Below are 22046 nucleotides of genomic sequence, written 5' to 3' on the forward strand. Positions count from 1 at the left end.
ATTTAATGCAGGTTTTACACTCTACCTATTTTAATAATTTAGTAAGCTTTATGAATGTGTCTTTTGATTATGCTCGAGAAAGATTATGTACGTAAGTACCTAAAATAGAAAAGAACTTTGCTGTTTTCTATAAAAAGCACGCTAAGGAAAATATCTAAATATCATTGATCCGCAGAGATCTCTCGGTGTCTAATAAAACACTATTGGTAGACATGATATGTGCTTTTGGCCAACAACCGTGAATGCACTTTGCCATAATTTCATCATCAAACGCGCCACTTTTGCGTCATAATACTGCATACACGTGCGTAACGAAAGATTGACATGGCTGCGCATGGTTTTCTTGGAGAAAGCAGAACAAGACAAGACAATGACGGGTTTCAAGCGGAAAAAATTATTATCTTTTCAAGAGATATGCACGCATTAACTACGTAAACTTTCTTACCTGAAATTATTTTTATAAATATATTGTTATTACTGAATATTAAATTTAGAATAGGAGAATCTAAAAGTTTATTATTTTATTTTTATTTTATAATGTAAATTTCTTATTAATAACTAGTATATTTTAAATTAAATTTTATATTCCAATTGTCGTGAATTATATACAACATAAATGATTGATATTCATTCTATTTTTGTACTTATTGTTATGCTTAACCACGAAGATGCATCGAGGTCGCGGCTCATTAATAATTGATTGCACGCTGCAGATTCCCTGACGACTTCCGCTCGTCAGTATTGGAATGTACAGGCGCTAATTAATGATGTAACTCCGATCCGAAGCAACTTGAAAAATTCCTGAAATAATTTTACATGCGGTAATATGATTTCCTATTGCGAGCCGATCTTAATTACGATTACGATGATGATTGCGCGATGATGGAATATTATGTGTGTGATCCTATACATGTGTTGTAATATCTACTCGCAGGAAAGAGTTACATACACGCATGATAAGTTTAGCGCGATAATATTTATCGTGCAGCGTGTGTGAGTGTCAGAAAGTACCGCATCACGCGTATCCCTGGTAGTTTTTACGGTGAAAAATTATACGACATAATTCTAGTGATTACAGTATGGAATAATCGTTATATGCGTTTGTGCGAGCAATTACTTGAATATCATAATTACAATTTAATATTCTCGCTTAGGATGTCTCGTAACTACGTGTTAAATCATCGGAATTGATGGTACTAATTGCTAAACGCACGTCCATCGACGACATAAGCTTTTATATTCTTGTGAGCTGCGTTAGATTGTTACGCAATTATTTATATATGTATAATTATTTATTTATTTGCGCAGCGTTGCAAAACAAATCATCATATAGACTAGGAAATAAATGTATATTTTTCTCAGCAAATATTATTAATTATATTTATATCAGAGATTTATAATATAATAATTGTATTGTCATCACTCTTTCGAATAAATGTCATATATACATATTTCTCTTGCGGCGGTGAATTAATTCTGAAGTAGTGTCACAGCGTGATCATCAGTCAATAAATATCTTAATAAGAGACACATTTACGTATTGGTATCGAATAAAATAGAAATCATAAAAGAAGAGAAAAAAAAGAAAGAGATTTGTTTCGTCAACTTTTTCTCTGTCGTGATGACCTCGCGTTGTAAAATCCGACTAATCTGGAAAGATCGGCTTTATTAAATCAGTAGCGGTATTGAAAATCGGTTAGAAAGCTTCTTCGCATGCCAATATACACAAGCAAAGTATGCGCAACGTGTCTTCTTGTCGATTTCCATTAGAAAATCACTTGGCGCTTCTTGGATCTTGCTAGGCTCGATGTTCCTCATGTTCGTTTTTATTCGCTAGAAAGTATTGTTGTATTAGAAAATATCATAAATCACACAAACATGTTCATGAAATGAAAAATTATTAAAGTTTCATAGACATTTATTTTTTCTACATATAAGATTTTATTTTTGTAAAAATTTATTTATATGAAAAGAATTCAATTTACTAAACTATTAATACGTTTAATATACACATAATAGCAAATTTCCATGGCGGTTCTTGATATATATCGTCGGCTTTTCAACTTGAGAACACTCGACCTGAAAAGAAATCAGACAGCGTCGAAATATATTGGACCGTACATGCTGGACATGCGTGACTCGCGTACACGCGGTACGCTGTAGGCAAGCACAGGCTCCGATACTTTCACTCGGCAAGTAGTCAGTATCGCCGGTTACCAGCAATGAATCGGAGGTCAGTGCACCGGTGACCACAGTCCACGCAGTCGTATCCGCACGAGCGCGAAACGGCCGCGAAAACACACGCCGATAATGCCGAAGGTGGATGCTCGCCGGACGGCGAAGCCGATTCCATTTAGTCCGTTCGAAACTCGGTATCATTAAAATCTGTTCGCATGTTCGTGTGTTAAAATCACGAGTCATGCACGCTAGATTAACTGAGAGTCGAGTCACTTCTCGATCGCCGCTTTCTATACACGACGGAGATACTCCGTAAAGGTACTTATGTAAGAGAAAATAGACCGAGATTGGTCCGGCTGGCAAATAGCGTGCGTAAGCGAGAAACTGTCGATCGAGAAATAAAACTCGTAATCGAGGGTAAAAAAAAATTAGCGATAGATATTTATCTCGGTCGAAGATACGATTGTAACTGGTCGGCCAACATTTCGCTGTTATTATTTTTTACCAAGAGAGTATCGTGTTTCCTGTATTTAATTTTTATACTATTTCCCATTTATGCACCTGCGTCAAACAGTTTTTAACATTTCGTCGCGCTATTTTTCACATACAAGTGTTAATGCAATTATTATATATTGGCACTCTTTCTTTCTTTTCTTTTTCTCTTTTAATATTTTATATAATTTATTATAAATATAATAATATAAATTCTGAGATATTTTAAACTTTCTAGGAAAAAAAGAAAGCAAATTAATTATTAAAGACATAAAATATTATACACATATTATTATATAAATGTATAATAAATAAAGAGCATAATAAGATAATAGATCACATCTAATAGTAAGCTTTACTTTCATGTGAGCAAAATATTATCAATTTTATACATCATTATCTAGTCACGCAACAATCTTGAGAATCTACTGAGAGTAAGTACGTAATAACAACGGAAAACGATTGACAATGATGACGTAGTGATTGGTAATGGAGCGAAGTAACGTGGCAATGACGTTGCATACACATGCGTGCGACTGCATCGCTCCGTTAGACAAGCGCAGAGCGGAAGTGCATCAACATACAAGCATGCTGCTAAGCATTGAGTAACAAAGTGACAGCAGTAGAGTTATATTGCGGCCGCGTCGCAGTAGAGTCAAAGGTACGATGACCTCTTTGCGAAAATTGTTTACATCTTGTTCATGTTGATTATTTGTCAAAGGTGAATACTTGTTAAACAACAATTAGCGGCTGATGCGATGATACGCTCTTCAGAATCAAACTAAACACAAGGTGTAGTTTAACCAATGATTCTCAAGTGATTTCGTGAGTTTAGATCATCAATCTAAATTATATAGATCAGGATTTAATCGTGATTATATTAATCGCAATTGTATTTCATAAAGATTACGAAAATTCTAGTATATCTTCAGATTTTGTGGAGAATTCAAATCTTTTTTATCTTTGAATTTTTTGTTTATCTCTTTGATCTCTTATTTAATTATTAAAAATTTATTGCATAATATTTATAAAAAAATTATATAAGTATTATATCTTGTTTTACAAGCTATTATATAGCAATTATATTCTATCTTGTACATTTATTACATATGTTTTTTATTTTTTATTATATTTTTGTCCAAGTTTAACGATTGATTAATATAGGGATTCAGGAATTATTTTCTTTAAATTATTGGTATACGATCGATAGGATCGATACAAATTATTTGGATAACAAGCTTTGCAGACTGATTTTAATTTTACGAGATAGAGAAAATCGAGTTATGTGTGTGTATAATACCGATCCACTTGTATGATCATAATCTCTTTTCCTTGAGTGTTACGTATATTTTTCTTGGGAAAATGTCCAGGTAACACGCCGCAATCATCACGCGTGTGAATGGTTACGGTTTCCAGATTGACTCGAATTGCGCGCAAACCGTACGCGCGTTAATAAAAGAAGAGGCATTGACAATGTCTGGAAAGAAACGCGAGCTGAGCGAGCCCTGTTATCTCCGGAATACTAATTCCTGCAGGAACGGCACATGCAAGGAAGATAACATCGTCTTTACTCCCTTAATTATATTCCGAATTTTGACTACTCGGCTCTCTGATGATTTACATGACCTTTTTCTTGCTCTTCTTTATCGTCTCATCCTTTTCTTTATTTGCGCGTTTTTTGTAAGTGCGTTTTGTATAAGTCAGGAATAATATTGCATAAAATATCAATTATCATCGGATTCATTGGATTTTGAAAGTTTTGTTATCGTTACAAGAGTTTATTGCGATAAAAAATCAATAAAATTATATTTTTTCTTCATATTTTGTCTGCATGGAAAATTGATCTTGCATTTACGCTTTAGTACAAGTATATTCATTGTAGATAAGAAATATATATTATATAGTTTAAGGAGATACACATATTTTTTTCTATACATAGATTTTTCTTCACAATTTACCAGAAAAAAAATATGTTTTATTTTTAATGTCTATTATAAGATGTCTAGCATAACAAAATATATTTTAATTTCATAAATATAAAAATAAGAACCGAGAAATTTCACTGAATATTGTTTTTTATTTAATGTGTGTATATAAGTTTATTTTATTATAATATGAATGTCTTTAATGGTGACATTATCATATTTAATCATTGATTAATTAAATTGCGTTAAACATTTCCTAAAAATACTTGTAATATAATAACAAAGAAATTATGTTAGCAGTTCTCTAGATAAAATTTTCAATCAACAATTATTTTTAGTTTAAAGTCTATGAATGCGATATTTAGACATCGATTTATGAAGATTGATTTGATGAAAGTATCTGTAGAGTAGTTTATGTAGCCTAGTCTAGTCTACAATAGTGTATGTTGACATCGGGAGGTCATGGATAAAAAAAATCCTATCCATCCGCTTTCCCTCATCCAGCGATTAAGAAAGTTCACATCGCGTTTTCTCCATAGTACTAATGTAATAGTGTGAGAAAATACCAATCAATCTTACCGTCACGATACATTCATATTTTATAAACGATGGCAATTTTATTATGATTAATGCACATCATTTATTATTGGAAATTGATAAATATTTTTGTATTTTATATTTATGTAATTTATTTATCCAATCATTTATAATCTCTTACGTCTTAGGTGGTCTAACAATAAGTAGCACATCTGAAAAGGAAAGATTAATTATGAACTATAAGCTGTTTGACGAATTATTGACATAATGTTATTTATTGTAAGACTCCGAACATAATTATAGATATTCTATAATTTCTTAATCTTGAGATATATTTAGATTATTATTTAAAAAAGTATTTTTATAGCGAGAACATTTAATATTCTTTAGATTACTGGATTCTGACTTGAAATTATAGTTACTTACAACGTAACATTACTAGCGTTTAAAATGACACAAATTGTCACTATATTTCATATAAAATAATTTTAATGTCATATTAATTATTTTCAGACTTCACGGTTCTTATGAGGCACTTAAATATGGCACATTATTGGACGGTTTGTCCGATCTCACGGGTGGTATTACCGAAAGCATTGCGATTCGTCAAGATCCCACAGCCTGCGGACGTGCACTATCAAAACTTCTGGACATGACCTCTCTCATCACATGTACAGTAAATAATAATCAACAACAACAGGTACAAGGCGTTTCAAAGATGAAGCAGATGTTTTTCAATACTTTGCTCACGCGCGTACTTTTATCGTAGATACGTGCCAGCACGGAGAAACTCGCTAATGGCATACAAATGGGAATCAATTATAGATTATATGCTATTGAGAGGGTTAGTATATTGACAACATACATACATGTATTCTTTGTCAACATAAAGCATAAAAGTAATAAGAGCAACAATAAAAGATATTTGAGGAAGAATGTTATGTGATCCTGATATAGGTGGAAACATTCGGAGGGGAAGCAGTGCAATTAGTAAAATTAAGGAATCCTCTTGGACCTGGTGGAGAATATGTTGGTGCCTGGGCGAGAGGTGGCCTCGAATGGGACGAAGTACCTGTAATGGAAAGAGAACGATTAGCTGTAAGAAATATGGCTGAAGGAGAATTTTGGTAAATAAAAGATTATAATTTATATGTTATAACGTATATCACTGATATTATATCAATGATATAATATTAAAAGATTGATTAAATAAAGGAAGAAATAGAGAGAGAGAGAGAGAGAGAGAGAGAGAGAGAGAGAGAGAGAGAGAGAGAGAGAGAGAGAGAGAGAGAGAGAGAGAGAGAGTAGTAAGATATAATGAATTTATATGTGTTATCTTTTAATCAAGATATATTTACAAAAATTTTGTATTAAATATTATCTCTTGAGTAGATTCCTGAAATTTAAATTAAATTTTTATGTATAGACTCTTAGTTTTCTATAAAACATTAATTATATGTTGTACGATTTTTTTCCAGGATATCCTATTCCGATTTCGTTAAGACATTTACGCATTTGGAAGTAGTGCATTTAGATGCTGAAACTTCGAGAGACGAGCCATCGTTACACAGCAAGCACACTTGGCAAATGAAATTGTATCAGGGAAGTTGGAGAAGAGGCGTCACTGCAGGAGGATGTCGAAATAATCAAGGTTTGATTAATAATTACTTTTTTTAAATTTTAAATTTAGTACAAATTGTTATATATACATCTAATATGCATAGATGAAATATGTATAATGATATTTTATTTATAGAAACTTTTCATATAAATCCACAACTGCATCTTATTCTAAGTGAGATGGAGGAAGTGATCGTTTCGTTGAATCAGCATTCTATTATGGAGCCAAAAGTAAGAAGTCTTTATTTACGAAAATTGTTTAACGCGTGTGCCTTATCAGACGAGCTCATCAAACTTTCGCCGTTTTAAGGTGATCGGTTTCACAGCATATACACTGCCGAAGAACAACACCGAATCGATAAACAAACAGTTTTTTAAGAAGAATAAGTCCTTAGTTAATTCCCAGTATACGAATAGTCGGCAGGTGAGCCACAGGTGTCAGCTCGAGCAGGGTGGTTACTTGTTGGTACCTACGACCTTCGAGCCAACTCAAGAAACGAGTTTTACGTTACGAGTCTACAGTAGTAAGCCTCTAAAACTCAAGTAGGTACATGTGCATTTACCGATGTCATATATATGCGCTCACAAAGGATCGTATAGTCGCGTCTGTGCATTTAATGTACAGAATACATTAACTCATGCAAGCATATGTTATACGACTCTCGTTCATCTTCAATTATGATTTTAACATCTTCTTTCGACCATATTTCAAAGGACGCATTAAATTGTCTCTTCAAAGTATACACTCTTTTGTAAAATGTAATAAATCTATTTTATTGGCAAAATAATTATTTTTATCTGACTATTTATTCAATAAGTTTCCTTCTTCTATTTTAAAATTTTTATGGTTATATATTATATATATTTTATCGTTAAATATTTTATATTTAAAATTTGAAATGCATAAAATTTCACGTTTTTCAATTATCAAGTTTAAATAAGTTTTACGTTTAGAATTAAGGAATGATTGATCAAATTTTGCTTTATATTTATGTTTTGCATTTTTTTTTTTTTTTTGATGTTTTAGATTATTAGACACGCCGCCATCCTTAATAAAATCGGCAATTGTTAAGGCGCCTCCACTTGAAGGCAAGGGCTTTTCTCAATACGAAGCCGTGTTTCTACAGCTTGCCGACGAACACAGAACCGTAAACGCTTTCGAATTGCAGGAACTTCTAGAAGCCTGTTTACCAAATGGTATACAATTTATCGTTTCTCTATTCTAAAATATATAGAAATTTTTTTGAAGCAGAATGCATTAAAATGATATATAATGTCAATCTAGATAAGTATTTCCTTTTCAATTTTTAGATTACATTAAAAGCTGTGCCTGTATGGAAGTCTGCCGACAAGTAGTACTCACTATGGATGTATCCTTTCGATAAAAATTTAATTTCTTAGAATGCATTTTCAATCAATTTCAAATATTTTTCTCAATACTATATCAAATGTAAATGTGTGATTTATTTGTGGTTTTAAATTTAATAAATACAATATTTAATATTATTAAAACGTAATTATATATTAAATAATTAAAAAGAATATGTAAATCGAGTATATTTTATCAGAATTTTAGAAAAATTTTATGAAAAATTTCTTTTATTGATTTACATATTTGAATAGTAAGATACGAAATAAGTGATATTTTTCCTTACATTATTTACGTCGATAAACAGAGTTCTGGAAGCGGCCGACTAAAGTTCAACGACTTTAAAGATCTTATGTGTAGCTTGAAGTACTGGCAAGCTGCTTTTAAGAATCATACGAAGGAAAAGACGGGTATACTCAAGGCGGAGAGATTGCGAGATGCACTGTTGGAAGTTGGTATGTATGAGAAAAATATAATATATACTAGTGCTGTATATTAAGAAAAACGCATTCTATTTTATTCGTCCGTGTACAACGAAGGCTTCTCTATTTTAGGTTTTCAATTAAACACGGACGTATTATCCATCTTGATTCTTCGATATATGAGAAAAGATGGAACTCTTCGATTCGGCGACTTCGTTTCGGCGATATTACATTTGAGCGACGCATTTGGTACGTTAAATTATCAGAAAGAAGCTTTTAGTCGTATATAAGCTGATTAATTTATATACGTTGTCAGATAATTTGTATTAACGAAAATTATTTTTACATTGACTTAGGAATTTTCGAGAGCAAGGATCCTTTACAAAATGGAACGATAAAATTAAGTTTGTCAGAGGTACATAAAAGTTTTATAAAATCTGTTATTTTTTATGTTTATATATACAAACTAAAAATATTTAATTGCTTACAGTGGTTGAGATCGTCTCTGATGTGTTGAAGTATCAGTCAGCGTAGATCATGTGTACCTTGTGAATCGTCTGTAAATAACATTCTCTTCATTTCGACATTAAATATAAGTTTTAGCCATATTAACGGTTAGCGATTGTGCCTATCGAATATTATATATTTTGTATATATATATATATATAATAATATCATCGTTTTTTTACATCGCATTGATCATCATTCCATTATGTAATTATTATGCGTTATTAAAGAGATATGTATAATACGTGGTTTTTTTTGTAAGAGAATATCGCAATTGGCCAATAAAATTAAGTTTATTTTACCTAATTTCTGCATATCTTTCATTTGATACACATATATAACTTATTCAATAAACTTTTTCTGATATAGAAAGAAATAATATAAATATAATAAAATCTTTTCTTTAATAATATAAAATATTAAATGTGTGTGTGCGTCCTCTATCCAAAATTAAAGATTATCATATTATCGAAAACAGAAATCTTTCAAATTTAGGTTTATCTTATTAAATATTTTGCTCTATGTATCGGAGAGAAAGAAATATAGCAAATACTTACAATAGAAACATTTATTCATATAGAATTCATTCGAGAGATACAACGGAACTTTTGATATCCTAGAATTTATCGCCTACCTCCAACGGCGTGAGGTATAATCCGCGCAAGTTAATTAATTCCTTGTATCGAGTCTTCGACTCGATTTTTTACACACGATTCCAATCGAGGATTCGTCCTGCGCGAATTATATAATAAGTGCACACGAGACACAGATAGGTGGACGGCGATATGTGAAGATTATCAGGAACAAATTGACAAAACAATTTTATCCGTGATTCGTCAATCGTTTCAGACAATCTCAAACGTCCCGTCAAAGACTTTAGATGATGCTTTGATCAAGAAGACTACCGAGCGGCGCTTCAACGATGGATCACAACATTTGATATAATCCGTCGAAAAACACGTACATTCGTATCAATTATATACTCGTCGACACCTGTCACTGCGAGCAATATATATATATATATATATATACATCAGATTCTACGTGATTCTTGATTTGTGATTAATGAATATCACTCCGAGCATTATCGTACAAAGCGAAATTTGTGGAAAACTGGAACAACTCTCGCTGTACAAAGTACGAATAGTTGAGACTTTGATATGTGCAAGTTTGAGTTTAATACTAGCAAATACGGAAATAGATAATTCATTCATCGGTGATTTCAATCATTTACAAGTATTGCGTGTTCTTAATATCTTCATGATTTTCGGAGAATTGTTGAAACGATAATATTAGTATGCTGAGATTTTCTAAATTATTCATAATTTATAATAAATTTTACTAAATACTTTGTCAATAATAAAACCATATAATAAAACAAGTAAAGGTTAAATATTCAAATTAAACAGCAACTTTACGTATTAATTCTAAATTGATTCAAAAATTAAAATTTATAAAAATATAATCCTAGATATTAAAAAATATGTATTACAAGATATTTTAGATATTTTAAAGATAATCACATCACAATTAAAGTTTTATGTAAAAATAAAACTTCCCAAATAATATATAATTTGTTAATCAAAAATAAGTTTTAAAATTGCTTTACAGTAAATAAAAAATGTTAATATATATCTTGTGGAAATATAAATATAAATGAAATTTTTAAGATAATATAGTGTGATTTGTTAAACAGAAACACATTTTATAATTAATCTATGATAATGAAATATAAATACAAGAGAGATTCGGAGAATTCTGTTAATTTTTAATTTTGCTGCTCGTAGAAACACGACGTCGACTCCTTCTATAAACACTCCTTCTATAAGCACTTATAAAGTACGTGTTTTTGTTGGTGCAATGAGGGAAAGGAAGACGTTGAAAGGTATACAGCCAGAGTTCATAGTTTCACACACATATTACGATCGTTTCCAAGAGAGGAAGACATCAAAGTTCAGAAAGTTCAGTCATGATGACGCTTTTCCTTTACGCAAATATTGGATGGCTTTCCGCATATCGTTCATTGTCAGATATTTACATGATCATGAAAATGTTTATAGCAGAATAGATTTTAAAATAAAGTGATCAGCATGTTAACGATTCATTATACTGGTATTGAATCGTAGAAAAGACAGTCTGTGGATTAAGGGTAGTTTAGTTTACGGCGACGAGCAGATTATTTCACAATGATCTACCTTGCAATTTTTATAGCTGTTGCCACTAGTAAAAAAGGTATGATTTAAGCTTAAGTATTGCATTAGAAAAGAATTATATCCAGTTCAATAATAATTACCATTGGATTAAATTTACATTTGATTTTTGACACGAAAGATTACGAAAACTTTATACTAAACCCTTACTTGTAATAATTAAAATTATTTAGTGATAGTCCAATCTCTTTGACTATATTTTATTATATCGCATGAGAGCACGGCATTTCCTTTAAATAAAACATAATCGATACACGTTGCTCGTCGCCTTCGTAAGACAGGTATCGAGGTAGGTTTATTTTGAGCCTTTGCAAATGTCGACGATGTTTAATTGAGCATCCGCGTGCGAGAACTTTTGCGAGCATACAGATCGCAATATAATCGAGATAATTGAATTTTCGCTTTGAGCCGACGCTGTCGTGCCCGGTTGGTCTTGACCGTGCCAATTTACGCGAAACGGCCATGGACACATAAGATTAATTCGCATGTCGTCGAGTAATCGATCGATCAGACTTCCGTGACCCTTTGCACGGAATTAATATCCAGAGCGCAATTACCGATCGCATCCGGCGAATCTGAAAGATACTCCTCGGACGGCGTAATTCCAGCTGTCCTCATGTCATCCCTCACACGTTCTACCTAGTGCAACAGTATTAATATTAATTATCGTAGTACTAATATTAGTATAATATATAGGGAGAATATAATATGAATATAATATTTTTTATAAAAGTATTGTTATTTAAATTTATTTAAAAAATATATTGTCTCGGTTTTTTCTTGTTAAAGATTGTTATAGAGTAGTAAGAGAAATAATAATGATAAGCACATCGCGCAATGAAAATTTGTTGTTATCAGTCTTGCCTTTTGTCAAGTATTTAGGGAGAATAATTTATAAGTATGACTGAAAAAGATTGTACGAGCGTGTAGTGTAGTGAGACGGTAGCAGCATGCATTGCTGCGACAGAAATATGATGGTATTAAGGCACGTCAGAGCGCGCCGTGGCATGCATATACACCTGTACCCCAGACCTTAATCGACTCTAACCTGTGTGAGAACTCGCAGTAAATTCAAGCCGGCGACTTTCTTTAGATCAAGCACGTTCCATTTGCCGCTACGGAGAAGTTCGGCGAATAATTCGGGATACCTCGAGACGTCTTCGAGGCCACGAGGGGTTCTAAAGGAAAAGACGTTTTACACGTATAAACTGTCATGTTTTGTTTTTAAATAACTTATCAACTATAAGAAAATTATATTGAATAATATTCATTAAAAATTGATTTATAGATAAAAGATTAACTTTTTCTATCCAAAAACATTATAATTGTAACGATATAGTTTGACAATTGAATTTCGGATAAATGATAGCTAAAACATTATTATATTGTGAAAATTGTTTAAGGATTAAAAATACAATATGTAACACATATCTCGAAAGTTATCTATTAATTAACTCCATTGGACTTATTTCATTTTTTTGACATACTTGTTGATGCCGTCGAAATCCCCGCCGACTCCGATATGGTCCACACCGATTAGGTTTCTAATGTAGTATATGTGCTCGGCCACGTCCGAGACACTGGCTTGAGGTCCGCATTTTACGAAATAATTGTAAAACGTGACCATCACTAGCCCGCCGTTATCAGCCTGGAAACAAGCACGTGATGATATAAAGAAGAACCCATAATTCTGACGTTCTATGATTTGAACGTGCCGTCGCATCGGGAATTTCAAACCAGCCCGATGATAGCCCGTAACACGTAATTTTCCGTTGGTGTATAGGAAAAGTTGTAACCTCGTTGCGCCTTTGCCCCGGAAACGGAACAAATACAATGACAGAGGGATCGATCGAATGGACGAGAAGGGAGACCTCGTTATCATGATATCGCATTCCATACCATCGACTTGGTGCCATTAATTTTCGACTTTGATAATTCGCTTCTTAATGAGTCGAGGCAAGCCGAGCGTTCCTTAATGAGGCACAAAACTCGACAGTAGAGAACGAAATTGCCGTGAGTAAATGTTTTATGCTGCTACTAAAATTTTAGCCATCGTCTTGGGATAATTATCGTCCGCGGGAAAGAAAGATAAATAAAAAAAGCAAAAAAAAATTTATCTGTGTCATATTCTTTTTTCGTTAATAATTTAGCTTTGCGTCTGCGAACTGCGAATTTTGACGTAAGAAAGTCCAATTTCCGCGCGCGTGAGAATCATTATTATATAAATATTGATGCTATAAACTATAAATTATTAAACCTATAACAGTTTTATACAAAAAAATATAAATTATATTACAATAATTTTTATATAATTTTAATTTTTTAAAAATTATATTGTAATTAAAGAACTTTTTTTTAAGTTTTAAGCAAAGACAATTTAAAGAAAAGTAAAAGTAAGTAAAAAAATAAAAGTAATTAAGAATTAATTTTGTAGTTTGCAGATATATATGTATATATATACTTACCAGTTGTTTAAGAATGTCATCGGGCACATTTCTAGAAGAATTACAAATGGCGAACGCTGAGGAGTGTGAAAAAATGAGCGGCGCTTTACTGACCCTCAGAGCATCCCTCATGGTCGCCCTCGCAGTGTGGCTGAGGTCTATCAGCATTCCAAGCCTATTCATTTCTTGAACTACCGCTTTGCCGAATGTCGTCAGGCCTCCGCCTGAAAGATATATCAAAATTATTTCATTCTTTATGCTTTTTGTGAATATATATTAAAAAAAATTGTGACATAAATATTTGAAATCAGTTAAATAATATTAATACACAAAACAGTTACTATAAATATATTATTCATTTTTATTTTAATATATAATCATTTCTTTTTTAAATAGCAAGTCATTATAATAAATTTGATGTGAAATAAAATTTGATATATATATATATATATATTTTATAATTTAGAAAAGAAATTAAAGAGAAAATGTAAAAGCAGGAATTTAAATTTTAAATTTTAAATTTTCATCAAATTTTTATTTGATATTTTAAGTTGCAACTATTTATAAAATTAAGTTTGTAAGTTTTGGCTCTGCTAATTCTGAAAAGGATGTTGATTTCAAATTCGCGTCTAATTTACCATCTTCGTCGTCGTCTTCTACCGATGAACTTTTCGCCCACGGTGTGTTGCAAGTATGTGTCAGTGTGAGATACCGTACACCCAACTGATAAAGCGTTCTTAAAACGGCTAAACTACTTCCTAGACTATGCCCGCCTTCCACTCCAATCAGGGAGGCTATTCTACCTCGCCCGTGAGCCTCTAAAATCTCTAGAAATTAGAAATATGAGTTGAATAAAGTTGATCGCGCCAAATTATTTTCTGATGAACAATGTTCTGCTTTTGCTATAATAGCGAGCAATACTCACCCCTCGACGATGCAGCAAACTGCATGTGCTGAGAATATTTTTCTATGAGTCTTTTAATGAGATCTACCTGCTCTAGAGTCAACTGGACTGCGTTGAGATGCTGAGACTCGCATGGCACGTAAGCGGCCCAAAACTGAAAAAAAAAACAATCTATGTAACGTATATATTATTTAAATCTTTCTAAGAAAACAAACTAATATTTACTTTCTTGTATTTTATCTTTTAAAAAATATTATAAATAATTGTCGAAAAGGATTATATTAGCATTTATTTGACATATTTAAAGCAAAGCAAGAAAAACAAATTAAGAAAAATGTAAGGTAGAATGCAAATTTCAAATTTTTAAATATATTTTTTAAATATATTATTTTACTTTTTTAACTTTTAAGTTGAAGGATTATTTAGTAAGAAAAAGTAGATTATATTTTATAAAACATTTTATGACATACATTATATAATAGAAAAAATCTGCAAAAGAATGTAATTTAAAGCGATACAACAATAACTTCACTTAATATCAGAACATGATTGATCTTCATATTGAAGAACGTTCAATCTTATTTTAGAAAAATTAAATTTTCAATAAAAATAACATTCCAGATATAATTGCAATGTATTATCCAATATGATCAAAAATAGTATCGACAATATTCTGGTGTGTCAAGAGACGCGTTAAATCACTATATATATATATATATATATATATATATATATATATATATATTGTGTAATATATATAATGTGTGTATGTATATGTGCGAGCATGACACGCGCTTAATGCTCGCATCATTCAGACCTAACGAGCTCTTGAGTGCTCGTATGCGACGATAATCGATGCATTCAATCCGTCACGCTCATAATATTGTCGACATCCGAAACCCGTCTCTAGCAATCATCTCTAGCATAGCTTCCGGGAAATAACCGATAATCCTAAATTACTTATTTACACGTTTACATTGCACAACGGTAATATTCATTCCTTGAATTATGCGGGCGCTAATACTGAATTAATATTAAAGAAGATTGTCAAATACGATAATGTGTTTAATTAAATATTTATATTAAAGAATTTTGCGCGATAATTAATACTGATCTTTTATAAAATAATCTTACTTTATTAAAACATTAATTTAAATTTTTGTTATCAATATATTTATTGTTATAAATTAAAAAGTTATAAAATAAATTCTAATTATTTTTAAAGAAAAATCAGCCATAAACATTTGTGTTAAAAAATATATTATTAAAGGTTTAATTATTTTTAGAAAAATGCTATATTATTTTGTTTGTCTTTCTTTAACATAATTGCTGCAATGTATCTAATCACGTTAAATAATTACCTGACCGCCCACCATGCCTTGTCGTAGTCTGACCAGATCGGTTTGACTCCAAGCACTTTTGCTCCAAGGCGCGACTTGACGCAAGTCCTTGTCAAAATCGAAGTCTGCCAGCTGATTGTGCAGGAAATTGCGGATGTTCCATGGTAAGTCATTGTGGCCGTCGATCAAAGGCACCTCGGAAAGAACCTGCCGAACGGTCTCCAATCGCTCACGCGGCGATGTCAGGAGTGCGAGCTCCCCATCCGCTGGACGTGGCCCGACTCTGCCCACCCAAGTACCAATCGACAGTATAATCACGCTTACTGTCCATACACCATTCTGGCCGCCACTCTAAAACGAGATATAGCAAATAATTCGATAGATTACCATCATTACCTTTATTATTTTTTTTTTTTGCAATAAAAAAATTAATTATTTTTATTAAAAAGATGTAAAATATGAAAAGTCTTTTTTTCATCGATAAAAATATGCAAATTTTGCATTAAGTAAAATGCTATTAGATGAGCGATAGAATAAAAAGATAATTAAAAAACATGATAATTATTTTTAATAAATCAGATTATTTATCTACACAAAATATATATGTTAGATAGATGTTAGATTTTTTCAAATATTTTTTTTTTTTTTAATTATGCTGCTGTAAACATTGTGTAAAGAGAATCTTAGGCTCAAGTACTAAACTGTATATAGCATATTCTATTATTAGAATCTTTATCAAAGAGATTTTTATCGGACAATTTGTCAGACAGATTGCCCAGCGGAAATATGAATGACTTCAATAATGGCACAAAGCGAGTTAATAAAGTACCATAAAAATTCTTTTTGATATATGTATTTAGTACGGTATTCGCGCGTGTGAGAGAATAACGTATTGTTCCTGTGGGATTACCTTGCGTAATGAAGATAGACCGAAAGAGGGAAACAAAACATGAAGAGGATGGTCGTATATGCAGAGTTCCGCGACCCATGCCATTTCCCGTATACTCCTCCTAGTTTATGAAACCAAAGATCTCAGAAACGAGTGGTATTTTCATAAAAGGAAAATACGGCTTTGATGGAGATTATAAATTATTAAACCCTGTTCATTCAAGCAATGCCGTGGCGGATGTTTGCCTGTCGTCGGGATTTACAATTCACAGAACGAAACAGTGAATTATTTCTCGAGCAAGGTATTAAAGCCCTTGCTGTTCACTTTCCAGAACTTGCCCTTTTGCCAGTCAGGCTTACAAACACGGAGGAAAACCGTACACGCAATGGCCGGAGTTTAATCTTCGCCGCGAGTAATCCGCAGGACGAATTGCGGTACGTTACACCATGTGTTACAGGATTATATGAAAGAACCATGTAGACAAAACACATTTCTTTGTTCCGTATATTATTCTATCTATAAAATTATTCATCAGAGGAAATAAATTTCAAATTTTTTAGGAAAAGACTGATGCCTTTTTTCCCAAAAATGATTGATTATAGAGGAAATTTAATTATCACGCGCCATTTGCATCGCAGTATCTATCGTTATTTATTAAAAAGAAATGGATTTCTAAATAAAGTAATTATTTGTCCAAATGGAAAATTTGTTAATCTCTATAAAAAATAACGATTTTCTGCTCGTCTTAGATTTTATGCGGCAGAATTGTATCCTTGAATCGAAAGCAGATATCGCTTATCAATCGTACCGGAAAATATTTGCTGCGAGAAAGTCGAGAGATTCGTGTATAAGAGTGATTAGCCCAACTCGGCGTTCTAGCCGTGTACAAAAGAAGGAAAATTACTTGAGTGTTGAGCAATGTCGTTTAACTGTACTGGCCGACCAAACGGCGACCCGCACTACTCGTTGACCGCGAGAATGCGGTCTGTTCATACTCGGCTGCCCATATACGGCATTTTCCGCGCCGCACCGATCCGCTCGAGACTTCGAGAGAGTCCCAACATTGTTTAAACTTCCGTCGGTCTTACGGAAATATTTGCGTAACGCTAACTTTCCTTGGCAATAATCATTAAGGAATTTGCAGCTCATCGCACTGTATTTTCATAGCATTTCACAATATTATTCGATATGCAATTTATATCGCAATTAAAGGATAATACTGAAATTTTCAATTATTGAGAATTTTGCGAAAAGGCAAGTTGGAATGCAATTTATTCTTGTTTTGTGCAAATATAATGTAACTCCTAAATTTAAAATAGTTTAATTTAATAAATATTAAAAAACTTTTCGGTTAGTTTTAATATTCTAATTTTGCGTGTAATATAAAAAGTTCTTTCACGCGGTCGATTTTTATATGAAATAAAATAAAATATGTGATGAATACGTGTATATGAATGTGTGTATATGTATATTATATGTGTTTAATAAAAAACTTTTTTGGTAAAAAACTTTTTTCTATTCGAATTTAATGCAGAAAATAAAATACCGAAATAATATATAAATTTACTATGACATAATCCATCACATGCTAATTAATGAATAGAAAATGATTTAGTACTACGCAAACAAAGTTGTTGAAATTTTATATCTGCGAATAATTATGCTTGTTTGATTCTATAGGCGGTTGATATCGAATCTATTCAGTCGCGTTGCTAACATTATAGTGTCATGCCTTTATCATTTCAGAACGAGTTTATTGATTTTATCTACCTTTAAAGTGAATATTCATAATCTCGCGTGCACGGAAAAATCCGCAATTTAATTCACATAAATAATTTTAATCATTTATTTTTCGGATTAAATCTCATTGTGGCAATATCTAGCATGTATCTTAAAACATACAGAAAAAAGATAAAAGATTTTATAATACATAAAACTTTTTAGAGAATTAATTGGATTGTAAAAAATTTGGGATTATCTTATTTTTCATCTTTTGTAGCATATATTTCTATTATATAAATAATAGACAAATAAAAGTATATACGATCAATAGTATGAAATGTTTGGTTGGCACAACATTTTTTGCTTTAATGTTGAGAGTAATTCAAGAATAACACACACACACACACAACAGACTTGAAATGTTGCATTACTAACTGTAAACATTATCTGTTACAATTAAACTTTCCTAAAAAATTAAAAAAATACATTTTGTATGTGAACTATAATGTGTACATATATTGTTAATATTCTTGAATATTAATGGGAGTGCAGAAAAGAAGTTCAAAAAAGAGGCAAAAAAATAGTAGAGAAAGAGTCTCAAACTGACTTTTATCTAAATACAATTGTAATAATGGACTAAAAGATGTGATCGAAGCAAGCCACTTACTGAATGTGCTTAAATATCATGAGTAAATCGATGTTTTCGAGAATTTAATTTATAAAATTATTTATTGATTAGTTTGTATTTTGTTATAGCTGTGCAAGATCAGTCGCTGAATTACATATATTTAAATAAGATAAACAATTATATGTATTTAGATAAAGTGTTTTAATAATATTTTAGAGGCAAACATTGCAAATATATCTCATTTTGTAATTAAAATTAATTAATTGTTATTGTTTATTGCAATTATTATCTATTTCTGTTTAAATAATATTTTAATGAAAATTGTTATATGTAGAGAGAGAGAATTGTTAATACAAACATCGCTTTGTCATATATGTATTTCGCTCTACATTACGTTCTTCCTATATGAATAGATAATTTGATCCTATCTGCTCCATCGAATGAGTGGGGCCGTAAAGGGTTAAATTGGGTGGTCGATTCAATATTCCGCGCTCGTATGCGGCGCGGCGATATTGCCCGTTTCATAATTAACGCGTCAATTTGGCGATTGGCTTCGTTCGTGCATAAAAAGGCGACGTGCCGCAAATGATTTAAGTCACCACCCGAATTTTAATAACCTTCTTGGACGAGCAAATGTAGAATGGCTTTTAACGCTCTCTAACGCATTAACGTTTACGTCAATTTTTCGTAATAATCGTAACATACGGGACGATAACGAGAGCGCAGTTTAATTTACGCGAATGGTATTCGTGCAGAAAATGTCGTAGAACATTGAGCGTTATGGACAGGGAACATTGTTATATTCGTTATTCAAATGCTTGAACTGTGTATAGCGGAGCTTGAAAAGGGGTCATGCGAGACAAACTAGGTTTTGCGTACTTTTAAGTTTCACCGAGAATATGTACTACGCGCGAAAAAGCGAGAGAGAGAGAGAGAGAGAGAGAGAGAGAGGCAAGGGAAAAATTACTCTGTTGCTTTTTCCCTCTCTGGGGACGTCGTAACGTTTGAAATTGCACGGCGGCGGCATACGGACTGCCATCGTGGCTCTCGTGAACTTAAAAAAAGAAAAGATTCTAAAAAAAAACAATCTGAGCTTCTCTCTTTTTCGATCTTTCCCCAAGCCCAGCTTTGCCGGAGCCATTTCGCCGAGACTCGCTGCTGGAAAGAAAAATTACTTCGAGATGTTCTTCCAAAGACGTCGTTCCGCTTGAACAGCGGCGTGCATTTTAACGCGTCGAGAATTTATATGGCATGAGAGAAACAGGAATTTGCAAAATTCCTTCCATACGTCTTTCTTTGCGAAATTATGCATTATATTCTTACGCAAGATCGAAATCCATTTAACGAAAGTATTTTTACATAAATTGAATTTTATTCGACGCTTAAAAGAAGATATTTTAGTAGTGCTTGGGAAGAATCTCTCTCGTTGTAGGATTCTTTGATTTCTTTCAATTTTTTCAATCACGATTTTTCGAATAAAGCGGATGCATGTAAGTGGAAACTTGGAGGTGAATGCGCGAAAGCAAGGTAAGTGAATCGGAAATTTCAGAGTCGCAATTCATGTTACGTGACTGGCCGTAATATTTCATGGAAATTTCTCCAGAGATAGGAGCAAGGTAAAGATGGCGACCAATGGTCAAAGAAATGATATGTATGCTCTCGGAGTGTTGAATCTGGCCAATGAGTATTAACGATTAGATTTTTAAAATGCTATTAATTACACGTGGAAATATTTTTTTAAATGCCATCATCATCACGTAGCGATTACAGGCACAAACTCCATGAATGTGCGATTTTATCTCATAAGTAATATTTATGTTAATTTTATGTATTCGAATTTATCTATATTATTTACTACATATCGCTGCCATGTATAAATTATCGTATTTGCATCAGCTTCCACATTTTCTGCATGCGTTGTTGCTTATAATTATAAAAATTTCAGATTTTGTTCAAATATTCACATAATAGCTTAAATAAATGAGAATTATGGGATATCCTACATATATGTATATATTAAAGGGGTATCGCAAATTCTCGTTTATTTAAATCGTTATGTATATAGTCGAAATAAACCTGAAATATATCTAAATGTATGTATTTTTTGATTCTATTTTGAGTTGTCAGAAATGACGCCGGTGCATATTTTAGAACGCGTGACGTATTCTCGCGTCGTGATTGCAATTTTTCAACGCGTCCGAGCGAGAGGTCGATATGATTTGCGACGGTCACGCATTACACATGTAAGCAAGGCGCGTCAGTGGCAATATTCTCATTAAGACTATGACATTTGTCACATGATGCATTGTCGCACGCTAATCTATCATACGCGGATGTTTTATGATTTCGATATGATAGAAAGAAATGTCAATGAAATGTATGAAGCTGTAAATAAATTACTCGACACTACGTACGCGATAATACAATGAAGCCAGTAAATAGATTTGCGCGAATAACAACGTGTATTTTTATTATAGATAGATCTTTAGCCCTCTGGGAAAAAGCGGATGTGATTTTCGCGCTACGCGCAGGAGGAGAATCGACGACCGACACAAATGGATGGGATCGGGGCGAAATCCGGCCGCGGGAGCTCTCGTGAAGCGTGATAGTCCTGCGAGAAAACATGGAGACAAAGGGAGAAAAATCCGTTTACACGGACACTTTCCTTTTATTCATCACCCTGTTTTTTTTTTTTTTTATATTTTTCTCTCCCTCGCCGTGTAACGTGTTTTAATACTCGGGTATGCGCGTCGAATTGCATCTCCCTAGATTGTAGCGTTCGCGTAATCGATATGGCTGTTTCGGCTGATATTCTCGCTCCGACCAATAAATATTTCTCGTACACATTTCTAAGTTGGT

General features: G+C 32.5%; 2 protein-coding genes across 4 annotated transcripts in view; one reads left to right on the top strand and one right to left on the bottom strand.

Moving 5' to 3' along the window:
- LOC126850130 (calpain-C) overlaps positions 1 to 9356 on the top strand; it is a 30439-nt gene extending 21083 nt beyond the window's left edge. The window contains exons 5-16 of the mRNA XM_050592830.1: positions 5646 to 5832; positions 5902 to 5976; positions 6090 to 6259; positions 6611 to 6783; positions 6889 to 6983; positions 7063 to 7295; positions 7780 to 7949; positions 8064 to 8122; positions 8429 to 8576; positions 8676 to 8792; positions 8900 to 8958; positions 9034 to 9356. Of these exons, the coding sequence (XP_050448787.1) occupies positions 5646 to 5832; positions 5902 to 5976; positions 6090 to 6259; positions 6611 to 6783; positions 6889 to 6983; positions 7063 to 7295; positions 7780 to 7949; positions 8064 to 8122; positions 8429 to 8576; positions 8676 to 8792; positions 8900 to 8958; positions 9034 to 9060 (1513 nt within the window). The 3' untranslated portion in view covers positions 9061 to 9356. The remainder of the gene's footprint in view (positions 1 to 5645; positions 5833 to 5901; positions 5977 to 6089; positions 6260 to 6610; positions 6784 to 6888; positions 6984 to 7062; positions 7296 to 7779; positions 7950 to 8063; positions 8123 to 8428; positions 8577 to 8675; positions 8793 to 8899; positions 8959 to 9033) is intronic.
- A 112-nt stretch (positions 9357 to 9468) lies between these two features.
- Positions 9469 to 22046, bottom strand: part of LOC126850652 (dipeptidase 1-like) — a 97645-nt gene continuing 85067 nt past the window's right edge. For 2 of the 3 annotated variants that reach the window (XM_050593882.1, XM_050593872.1), the window contains exons 2-8: positions 15970 to 16299; positions 14630 to 14762; positions 14343 to 14531; positions 13726 to 13928; positions 12748 to 12908; positions 12309 to 12438; positions 9469 to 11899 (exon numbers count right to left, since the gene is read on the bottom strand). In XM_050593882.1, coding sequence (XP_050449839.1) covers positions 11768 to 11899; positions 12309 to 12438; positions 12748 to 12908; positions 13726 to 13928; positions 14343 to 14531; positions 14630 to 14762; positions 15970 to 16299 — 1278 coding nt within the window. In that variant the 3' untranslated portion in view covers positions 9469 to 11767. Of the gene's footprint in view, positions 11900 to 12308; positions 12439 to 12747; positions 12909 to 13725; positions 13929 to 14342; positions 14532 to 14629; positions 14763 to 15969; positions 16300 to 16858; positions 16959 to 22046 lie in introns of all 3 variants that reach the window. The other variant, XM_050593865.1, reaches the window with a different exon arrangement.

The sequence above is a fragment of the Cataglyphis hispanica genome, chromosome 1 (genome assembly GCF_021464435.1).
Source record: "Cataglyphis hispanica isolate Lineage 1 chromosome 1, ULB_Chis1_1.0, whole genome shotgun sequence".
Taxonomy (NCBI): domain Eukaryota; kingdom Metazoa; phylum Arthropoda; class Insecta; order Hymenoptera; family Formicidae; genus Cataglyphis; species Cataglyphis hispanica.